Source organism: Prosopis cineraria, unplaced genomic scaffold, assembly GCF_029017545.1.
Source record: "Prosopis cineraria cultivar Desert tree isolate PC_DT_omini unplaced genomic scaffold, ASM2901754v1 PC16, whole genome shotgun sequence".
In the NCBI taxonomy this organism is placed as follows: Eukaryota; Viridiplantae; Streptophyta; class Magnoliopsida; order Fabales; family Fabaceae; genus Prosopis; species Prosopis cineraria.
In genome coordinates, this window is record NW_026555347.1 from 332,060 (window position 1) to 343,253 (window position 11,194).

General features: G+C 43.8%; 2 protein-coding genes across 2 annotated transcripts; one reads left to right on the plus strand and one right to left on the minus strand.

The window, feature by feature from the left end:
- Positions 1–1,546: 1,546 nt before the first annotated feature.
- LOC129294839 (ATP synthase subunit a) lies at positions 1,547–3,622 on the minus strand. The gene has a single exon (XM_054933330.1). It carries the CDS (start codon positions 2,828–2,830, stop codon positions 1,592–1,594), a length of 1,239 nt encoding a protein of 412 aa, XP_054789305.1. The 5' UTR covers positions 2,831–3,622; the 3' UTR covers positions 1,547–1,591.
- A 2,638-nt stretch (positions 3,623–6,260) lies between these two features.
- On the plus strand, positions 6,261–10,632 carry LOC129294866 (uncharacterized). Its single transcript, XM_054933354.1, has 3 exons — positions 6,261–6,351; positions 6,460–6,698; positions 10,339–10,632. The coding sequence occupies exons 1-3, from the start codon at positions 6,261–6,263 to the stop codon at positions 10,630–10,632; spliced, it is 624 nt and encodes a 207-aa protein (XP_054789329.1).
- The last annotated feature ends 562 nt before the right edge of the window (positions 10,633–11,194 follow it).

Genomic DNA, 11,194 nt, shown 5'->3' on the forward strand with positions numbered 1-11,194 from the left:
GATATGGTGGAAGTAAAGGCTAATATCTTAAATGCTGCAAAATAGAGATTTGAAGAAAGAAGAAATTTCTGCTTTTTTTTTCTGTCATGATCCGTTGACCATTCGCCTGAAGATAGTTGGACTTTTTCGATCCTATTCACACGTTGAGAAAGCATGTCAATTTCAAAGCACATGAGACCCAAGTGGACCAACTTCGGTTCAGTCCGATCGGTCCTCCAGCTTCGGTTCACGACTGGTGCCTAAAAGAATCTTCGATGCCTACCGAAAATCCCTTCCCTTTCAAATAGATTATCCTGGAATAGGAATAATGAAAGCTCCCGCGGTCGCATTTCTCCACGGAAGTAGAGCTTGAGAGATGAGAGGTCTGTCGCGACCTAAGCACAATTCACTCCAGACTCGATGCTAATCGAGATAGCCTGGTAACCCTCAATCCCAGGTGAAACCTCTTGGCAAACTCGGCAGAGCCTCTTGTCGAAACTAAGGATTTTTGAAAACGAATATCAACTCCCAACTTAGACAAGATATGCTCATAGACCTTAGCCACCTTCTGGGGGCCACAGGCAAGCTTGTGACCACTGCTCCCCATAGGCATGATTATGCACTAGCCGAAAGTGCCAAGTTGCTTAAAGAGACTCCGGAAAGCCTCAACGCATAACTCATAAGCCAAAGATGTATTCGATCCTGAATTTCATAGAGATCGATTCCTAATCTTCAAGCGGGTCAGCCGATTGGAAAGGGGGCATTCTAACTCCCTAACTGCTTTCGAGCTCCTACCTCTTTAACATCCCATGTAAAGAATGAACTTTACATCTTGTTAAATATAGGTCTATCGCATCGAATTTCTGATGCTTTCTTTCAAAAAAAAAAAAGGCATATTCCAACTACTAGGCCTCCGGTACTATTCTATGGCATCTTTCCTCTTCAACGATGATGTTGGATGCTTCTTTCTTCCATGCTTCCCCCCGCTCCTATTCTTCTATTCGATGCAATTTTTCATGCCTCTTGTTGTTCTACGATTAAGGCAGTTCAGTTACTTGCCTTGCAAACAAACAATAAGGGGCAAAGGGGCGACGCTAATCCCGGTTATTTCGTCTCCTCTTTTATGCTTTCTTGCTCATGCCAATGCCTAAACAGTTTCCAAATCTGCATGGGATTCTGTACAAAGAACATCGGCTTCTCATGTCGATCTTCCGTTCGGTCAATTGGTTTCCTTGAATTGCAATTGGCTCTTTCCTGCTTTCAGGCAAGTGACGGGGCTATTCCCACAAGACTAGCAACCAATTTCTCTCTTTCATCCGCTGCATTACTTTCTTGGCATGGAGGTATCTCGCTCCACCTCTGGACTTCGTCTAACCCAAACAAAGTATACTCAAGAATTTGTATTTTGTCCATCCTGCGCTACGCCTATATCTCCGGGTGCCAAGCTATCTTTGGAAGCAAACGAGCGATTAAGCAAGTATCTATAAGATAGAGATTCTTACAAAGCATTCAGTGCTGTACGGAGATCTCTTAAACAACCTATCCTTTAGCTAGTTTACCTGCATCTGGGAGCTCAGTCCCGAGTTCCTCTAACTTCGCTCCTCGCTTTTGTTCAATTATAAATAAATAACAAACCAGTTTGATGGAGATTTGTAGCATCATTCAAGTAAATACAGATTGAGATCGTAGAAACATGAGCTTGTGATATAGCTACACCTAATTCCAGACCGGTTAATGCAAGAACTATAAATAAAGGACCAAGATCTCCTATGAAATAGAAAAGATCATTCATACATAGCATAGTCCAAGCGGACCCACTTAAAATCTTTACTGAACTATGACCGGCCATCATATTAGCAAATAAGCGTATTCCTGAGCTTAATGCGCGAAAACAATGAGGGATTAGCTCAAGGAGTACTAAAAAAGGTGCTAACGGCAGTGGGACTCCTGCGGGTAATGAGAAGCTTAAAAAATGAAGCCCATTTCTTTGAAATCCCACTAAAGTAATGCCAATAAAAATCGAAAATGAGAGACCCAAAGTAATGAGAAAATGACTTGTAACTGTGAAGCTATAAGGTATCATACCCTGGGGATTACAAAATAACGAAAAAGTAAAAGTGACCGAGATGCAAGGGAAAAACTTTTGTTTAACATTTCCAGAAAGACCACCAATTTGTTCGTTTACCAGGTTCGGCACGAAATCATAAATAAGCTCTACCAAGGATTGCCAAGCATTTGGTACTGACTTTCCTCCTCCATTTTTAGTAACAAAATAAATAAGAAGTAAGAACAAACTGAGACTTAGCAGCATAAACAAAGATGGATTTGTGAATGAGAAATAAAAGTCACCCAGATGCATTGGAATCAATGGGATTATCTCAAATTGATCCAACGGGCTGGAGATGCCCGAGAAAACACTAGAATCGTGAATAGTATTGCTAGGGGCCATCTGCGCTTGATAATTAAGGGCCTCCTGAAAGCTCTCACTCGCTATTCCCTTTTCGTTCAATTCTTCCAAAGTGTGCTCCAGAAACGAAATATCGCCGCTTTCGGCATGTACAGCTTCGGCCGCTACCAGAACCTCTTGCTCACTATTGTTAGGCATCAACTCTCTGAGATTCTCGTGTATCTCAGACTGTAGTTCCACTACACGTTCACTGTCCGGGTTTAGACCGGGATGATCTTCAAAAATACCATTACGATCGGGAGATGAAGTATCGAATGAAAAAACACTAGAATCGTTTGTAGATGGATCCGTAGTATTTGTAATCCTAGTACTAGAAGTAGAAGCTGTATCACTGTTAAGACTATTCTCATCAAATAAAAAGATGCGTCGAACGTTGTTAAACATAGTGATTGATTCATAAAAAACAATTCACAGACTGAACTCCGAAAAGCCTGTAGGACTAGTGTTTTGACGAGTGGTTGGTTGTTGACCAACGAACTACGTGGGAGAAAGAAATAAGAAAAAGAAATACTATCATCCAAGTCCAAGAAATTCCAAAACTTGGAGAAAGAAGTCACTTTTCGTTCCCTCAGAAAGAAGATCACAATAGATTGTGTGTATGCGTAGAAGGCTAACTTCCTCGTTGTTTGGAAAAAAAGGGGAATTATTATATCTTGGAGATTGACTCCTGTTGGTAAGTTTATATCCCGAACAGTCTCCTTATAGGCTCGCAAAAGAATGGATAGGTGGTCAACCATTTCTTCTTTAATCACATCTATGGCTACATCAGTAACCATGGGCTCCATTTGCCTATAGCTGTGAATTTGATGGATCATTTTGCCGGCCTTAACGCCTACAAGAATAGCTAAAGGCAGAGCCAAACCCATGCTAGAAATGAAAGAAGAAACTAGTTGATCCATCTCGAATTCCAAATTCTCGTCACGTCACGCTATTTTTGATTTTCATAAACTTACGATTTGATGTTCTTTCTTGTTGATTCTTCCCCGGATTCCTAAGTGGGAAAGTGAGGAGATCGCGCATCGGCTCTGAGATATTCCTTTTCCATTTTTCCGCTCCCTCTAAAGTCAAGAAGAAGCTGAATTCGTTATCGGAGTATCCTCAGGCAACTAGCCTGAGCATGCTCTCTAACATCACATACGATATTACGATATTTTTGGGGTTTATCCGCCGGTTTCCAAAGCCGGACGGATACTGTCCTTGAGACCCCCCCCGCCGAAGCAGAGTTTTACTCAAGGAGCTCTGCGCTCAGGTGCGCTTAATGACTTATAAGTCTAACAGCTCGCACCACTTCCAATTGGAGGTTGAAAGGGGACTCAATGCGAATTCCAAGGTCCATCAACTCTCAGACCCGGATTGACCATCACGATGGCTCTCCACATACCCTAGAGAGAAATGTTTTGAGACACAGTAATGGACACTAAGGAGAACCTACCACTATCCATAAGAACAATGATAGGTTACCTCTCAGATCTACCAGTAAAAGTGAAATAGTTGCAATTACCGATAGACCCGACCCGATAATAGTGATTCCCACCATGATAACTAAATGAAGTCACCAGGGGCTATTAAGGGGTAAGGTTCGCACATAATAAAGGGACAGCACAACACGACTTTGGAATCTCAGGTTTCCAAAGGATGACTGTACGGTCGTCTCTACCACATGCCTTATAGTAAGAAGAACCTATAAGGTACCTTAGTGTGCACATTCCGAGAAAGTAGGTTACACTGCCAAGAGATCGTGTAACCTAGAATGATGCCCAAGAACAAGATACATAAGTATCTCATCTATCAGATGAAAAGGATATTAAGAACCATCCCAAGAACTTGGATGTCAAAAAGCGTTCAATTTCAGGGATAATATCCGTCCATCTGATACTGGTTTAATTAAGTACTAAAGGTATATGAAATCAACCAGATGGATCCCTTGGAATCCACCAGATTGGTGTCCCATATACCGTTAGGACTTACTTGAGAATTAAACCAACTTGTTCATCAAGTAAAGTTGATAACCCGGAGGCCTTATAGAGATAGGGGATGAGTCAGCTGCTAGGATCTAGGACGATAGGTGAATCACATCTATCGGACTAGAGGGTAGGTCTTTGAACCTACTTCGCCATTGGATCGGAGCTAATCCTTGGCCTAGGGGGAACTACCACAGTGCGATAGCACTTGTTAGAATACCCAGTAGACTAAGAATAGCATCGAACCAATTATCCTGGACCCGCTCCTTAGGGAGCGTGAGGGATGGCGTCCAGCGCTATCAAAGCCGGATCACATGGTCGTCTCAAACGCATCAGTGTTACCACTGAGAGGCGAGGAGAGACAATGCTTTGGGTTGTTATCACTTTATTGTAGAACAAGAGTTCTATCAACCAGTGATAGTGCCCTAGGGACAAGATGGTCCCGAACACAAGGCAAACTACGCTGTAATCTGCTCTGTGCTCAAGTCCAATCTAGAGGGGGATAAAACCCTCTCCAGTGGTGGAAATGAATTCCACCAATGGTGCCATATTACGATATTTCAAAAAGCCTTTTTTCTACATGAGTAGTTTAAAAGGCAAAGGAGAGGATAAGCAAGTATGCGAAGAAGTCTAACAGCGGAAAAAGAAAAAGCATCCCTTTTAGGTTTAGGATTAAATTCCTGTGAAAGGATGGTCTAATCCGCAGTAAACCAGAGCCGGTTAAGGAAACTGGCACAGGTAATAATCCCTTAGGTTGAGGGACCCCTGCATATGCTTTCTGTAAGCAGACTCCTGCTTGTTTTAGATAAAGAGCAGCAAACAAGGGTCCGGATTTCTTCCTTAGCCTTATCACCTGTTTGGCTACGAGGTGAGCTCCAATACATAGCTCCTTGGTCAGACCATCAGAGTAGTTGGACCTTCTCTTCTTAAAGATTCCAACTAGCAGTGCAAGATCTTCCAGAATCTTGTACCACTTGATGGTCCTCAAGGACAGAAGTTTATCAAACAGACAACGAGTTGTAGTAATAATTATTTCTTATTATGGGTCCTACTCCAGGTGCGACCTGGGACAGTTATAGCATACGCCACGCCAACGTTTACTAGAATCCGTTGGGCTAGCTTCCCCGTCACCGCCCATCCAAGATTATTCTCAAGGATTTCTCTTGGTGACACTACAAGTGTCAGTCTGAAAAAACATTCTGCCTTGGGAACACCAAGACTCGCCTAAACGGCACCATGTTTCAGGTGTCGTGGGGGGGTACCTAGGTAACCTAACTAGGACTCCATGTGTCTTGGAGTAAAGTTAATCAAGACATATAAGCAGAGACCCTTCCGAAGAAGGGATGCAGTTTCTCTTGTTGAGGCGAGTCCGGTTGCTTCGTAAGTGAATAGGGGTGAGTTTAGCTAATGAATTGGTCTTTTGAGTTGTTGGTTTTGAGTGGTGGTATATCTTGATGACATTTTGGTCTATAGTGGGACGCTTGAAGAGCACGTGGAGCACTTACGAGCTGTCTTTCAGATATTACGCCAGCTTTATGTCAAGAAGGAGAAGTGCTCTTTTGCTTAACAATCAGTCTTGTTCCTTAGACATCGGATCAAGGGGTACCATTTGCATGGCCAATGAGAAGGTGAAGGCCATAGAGGAATGGGATCCCCCATCAAAGGTATATGAGTTAAGATCTTTTCTTGGCCTGGTAAACCACTATCGTAGGTTCATCCAAGACTTTTCGAGTCGGGCAGCACCTTTGACTAATCTCCTTAAGAAGAACCGCATTGGACGAGAGAATGGCAAGAGGCCTTTGAGGACTTAAAGGGAGCCATCATGGCTGATCCGGTGCTGGCCTTTCCGGATCATGCTAAGCCCTTCGAGGTACATACCTATGTTTCGGACTATGATTGGTGGCGTTCTTATGCAAGAGGGGCACCCAATCGCCTATGAGAGCCGTAAGCTCAATGACACCGAGCGGAAATACACAGTACAAGAAAAGGAGATGATCGCCATAGTGTACTGTTTACGCATTTGGAGACAAATTCTGCTCGGGTAAAAATTAGTTGTCCGAACGGATAACATAGCTACCAGCAATTTCCAAACAAAGAATAAGCTCAGCCCTAAGCAAGCAAGGTGGCAAGACTTCTTGGCTGAGTTCGATATGTGTATCGAGTATAAGCCGGGACGCACGAATCTAGTGGCTGATGCGTTAAGTCGGAAAGTAGAGCTTGTGAGCTTGAAGCTAAAGGAGATAACTGCTGTGAGCCAGTTTAGGAGCGCCCTTTCTGATAGGATCAAGAAGGTTCTACAATATGACGCAGTAGTTAGGAACCTATTACAACTAGGAATAAAAAGAAAAACGTCGCTTTGGAAAAAGGATGGTCTGCTCTACACCAAGGGGAATAAGCTTTTCGTTCCAAGATGAAATAAGATACGTAAGGACTTGTTGAAGGAGTGTCACGACACTCGCTGGGCAGGACATCCTGGTCAGCACCGAACAATGGCCTTGCTTGGCGCTCGATTTTCTTGGCTAACCTCAGGTACCTTCCCAATCGAACTATCGTGCGTGACACATACATGCCGATTTCATAAGCTTATTTCACTCATTGCTATTAGTGTAAGAATGTCCTAAAAGTCCCTCAAATGCGGCAGCCTTGAACGAATCCCATTCGTAGTTCTGAATAAACCTACTAAGTAAATCCGGACGGGATAACTTCAAAAGGATCATGCCGAGTTCCAGAAAGATTCTTTTTTCATCAAAGACCGAGGAATAGGTGCGATTCAACAACTATGCCTTGCGGGCCAAGCCCCGTAAGCATGGTATTCGTTAACTATCATCGAGGGCTGACCTGACTGCCGATATGCCGTCTCTTTAAACATCCTGGATCTTACTTTCCAACCAACAAGATGCGAAATTCTTTATTGCCGTCTCCAAGCCCCATTCATGTTGGATTCCAACAATAGGCACGCCCCCGACGAGCCCTTCTTTTCTTTATTTAATTATTAAATAGTAAACGCCTTCTAAAGGAGCCAACTACCCCCACCAGCCGTTCTCCGCCTGATTCACTTTCTTTGGAATAGCACTTTCTTTTGATTCATGGGAGAACCAAAACTCCCGAAATTGGAAAGGAAATTGCATTCGATCTGTGGGATCGGTATACCTCTATCCTCTAGTGGCAACCGAGTCTTTACCTAGAAGTCAAGGTCAAGACAGCTGTCGCATCCCTGCCTTCAACCCAATCCGCCAACACTAAAAGAGCCTATCAATCAAGGGTTTTGGAGTTCCGTCACTATTGATCCCCCGATATCCAAGCACAAAGACCAGCCCGAGACGCTGCCACGTGAGGTCTGTCTTCTAACCATCTATATCTATGAAACAAGCACACGCGAAATTACTTCTGAGAATCAACAATAAAAGGGGCGGAAACAAACAAACCCAAAAGCGGGAGGAGGAAGTGCTCATTAGTGTCTTCGCTTGAGCTTGGACAGATGGCAGTTCCGCACAAGCGCTAGCACACAAAAGACTAAGCGCAAAGGCTGGAGCAGAGGCAGATTGCCGGAAAGTAAGGATGTGGGGAGATGAACTGCTTAATGATGTAAAATGCGCAAGGGTTGAGCGATGGAGGAGAGCAAAGCTACCTTGAGGTTGGTAGCAGATGAAAGCCTTTAGGTGGAAGTGTTCATAGCCTTAAGTTAAAGAAATATTACCAAATGAATAAGGGTTAACCGAATAATGCGCTGAAAAGATGACAGAGCGAAGTTTGTCTACGACAAAGGGTTGGTGTAACTAACTGAGCCGATAGGCAATTTCGGACTATTTAGAATACAGTATACCTCGACGGTAAGAACTATAGGAATGAAGTTGCTCGACTAGAGGAGATCCCTTCTTGTGGCTTGAAAATGATTACCTGTTTCTAATGGGGAGAGATCTTTCATTAGGGTTTGATGCTCCTCAATGGAGATAATCAGAATAATAGCTTGCTTGTGGAACCCTTTGTTTGGTACTTTAATGGGGGTATTCTTGTACAGCTTGGCCCTTTCCCTGGCGCACTGCCATATTTTCTACTAGCCCTCCTCAAACCCAATGGGATAGAATTCGCAAGGAATTCTAGTTTTCAACTTCTTCCGTGACACCCCAGAAATGTCATGCTTCCTCATATATGCATTCCTTCAAGTTAGTGCATAATTTTACGATTTTGATTTTCTTTCTCCGATCCAGTTCGTTCTGTCTTCTTTCCGATGGATCAGCCCTATTCTATTAGGAGGGGCTTCCGATTCTGTATTCCAACAGAACGAGCATTCGCTGGACGGCCAAACATGGAATGAAATGTTGGCATGGGGTTTCTTTTCAATTGAAATTTCTCTTGTATACGCCGGTTGAAGCACACGTTGGAGCATCCAAATCAACCAGCGGAGGCTGCTGTGGCAGAGACAACAGCAAAAGCATTAGTCTCCGTTGATCACCTATCAGCAGGGGAAGCAGCATGGATGGCAGGAACTAACTAGGGTTTAGGTACCAATTAGAAGAGCATTCGTTTACCTATCCTTAGGGGTCGAGAGCAGCCAGCCCTAGAGGTACCACACTAACAGCGGCATCCCGACCTGATACGGATCCCTACCTCTCTATCCACAACCGACCCACCATTTCGAAAGCTTATTTATTTACTTGAGGCATCCTTCGGCGGCAGGAAAGGCAGTTTACTTCGCCGGATTGAAGCAAACACTCAATACACACGGAGGTGGGAACTGCAGTATAGTAGATATACGTCAAGGCCGACCTTCTTCTAAAATCAAACTTCATTTGAAGTTGACTCCATTGATGCATTAATGACTCAGTAAAAGGTAAACTATCTCGCCCATATACGAATACAAGACCACTTTGAATAAATACAGATTGAGATTGAGAAAAAGTTTCCCCTTTCCCGGATCCAGTTCCCATTCTGGAGCCAAAGCTTGACTAATAAGGACAACCCGCTTTTCGGCAAAAATCCTTGAATCTCATCAGTTTCAGTTCCGTAAAGGGGTAAATATCCGGATTCATAGCCCATTGAAACCCCGGTTCCCCCGGGTATAAGCACTTGATCTAGTTGTTTTTTCTATTGATTCAGTCCCATAAGCAATAGCAGGGATGGCGGCAGAGCTCTAGTAAAAGAAACCGCGGGAGAGGAAAGGCACCAATAAATAGCTACATGGGTCGCATAGAAGCTTTAAGAGATAGGGGGACTCTAACGGTAAGAAAGAGTCACATCTGTTCCTCACCTGCAGGTCACAGGATGGTAACCATTGGCTCTACAAACTAGACTATAGACTATGGATCACGCGGGTCAAGCCTTTCATGCACGAGATCATCAATAGACGAAGGGCCTTAAGCAAGGAAATGAGAGTTCGGGTATGCTTATGGGTGTGAGTCAAGCAATTCCTTTATCTGCCTTTTTCAAGGCCCATAGCGGACTCCGGAAAAGGAGTTGCATTCCTTTGTTCCGCGTTAACTGACTATCTCAAATGGGTTGATAAACCTCGCTCTGTTCCCGACTCTTGTGCTTTAGATGGTTTTGGTTCGACAGCCCTAACCTAAGAAGTAACTCACTAATTGGTCGACTCTCCGAGTGGTTTTTTGGTGGGATGGTAGTCCGTTGTGCTCGGGGTCGATAGTTGTCAGTCTGACAGATAGATTAACTGGCTAACGGAAACTGACATTCGTTGGGGCTGTCTTTGTTCAATGCTTTGCCGGTCAAAAATATGTATAGATAGTATGTGACTTCACACTAAGACAATCTCGATTCATTAAAATAAACATCTTTCATTGCGCTAGGTTCTTTGCCAGCTAGTTGCTTTGTAGCTTTGTATCGGAACGGATTTCTTTCGACTTTGTTCTCTGTTCGTGTCGGGTACTCGCTCTGCTAATTGGTATGATAACCAGTAAACATAGTCATCTTTTCCAGAGCACCCTCAACCGTAACAGCAATACCAACGGATATGACCAAAAAGGTCTTGTCACGAGCTGGACTCGAACCAGCACCCCTAGGTCTGGGATCAGGAACTCCTCTATCTATGCTAATGGTTCCGTTGTCATACTATATTCTATTCTACCTTCGAGTCACTCATTCCCTTTCGAGCTAATGAGAGCTAACTGGCAAGAAGCCATAACATTATCAGCTAACCGCGAACAGAGTTCAGAGTCGCTTATTGGAATCAGAGACTTAGTCAACAAGCATTCCCACCCGAGAAATTCTTAGATTATACTAAGAACTGTTCAGAACACCTATACAAGCAAAGCTCTTTGCCGACTCTATCCCATATCCGTTAATGCTTTTGTTCTTCAATCTCTTCCTATTCTTTCTCACCCTGGGGTGAAAAAGCAAACTCCCGTTCGAGGTGAAGAAGATTCATTGCATTGCCTTCCTTAACTAAGTCAAATTCTTCCTTTCCTTAAGATCTACAGAATACGTTATAGATGAGCCTGCCAACCGTTCCACCGGAGCGGTTTGGTTGAAAGTCCCATCCATAGGGAGTGTCGACAGAACCGTCATACACCACTTATGAAGGGGATGTAAAACACGCGGGATAACCCAGTTACCTATGGCAAATATCCTACGCTTCCCCCCACCCTCGGCCGACTAGGTCAGTCTATAGAGGGTGGGTTTTTGCGCGGTTTACTGAGACTCCGTAAAATAGGTTCCTGGACACAAGGTCCTATCCTAGGCTTAGAGCTGAGCTAGACCCCTAACTTACTTCGGAATGATTTAGAGAGCTCCGAATCAGGCTTTTGGAGTGGTGGCAAGCAGGGCCAAAAGATAA

Coding starts and splice junctions, on each gene's coding strand:
- LOC129294839 (XM_054933330.1), bottom strand. CDS start 2,830: ATGTTTAACAACGTTCGACGCATCTTTTTATTTGATGAGAATAGTCTT.
- LOC129294866 (XM_054933354.1), top strand. CDS start 6,261: ATGCTAAGCCCTTCGAGGTACATACCTATGTTTCGGACTATGATTGGT. Junction 6,352..6,459: donor CCCAATCGCCTATGAGAGCC/GTAAGCTCAATG, acceptor GGTAAAAATTAG/TTGTCCGAACGGATAACATA. Junction 6,699..10,338: donor TTTCTGATAGGATCAAGAAG/GTTCTACAATAT, acceptor CATCTTTTCCAG/AGCACCCTCAACCGTAACAG.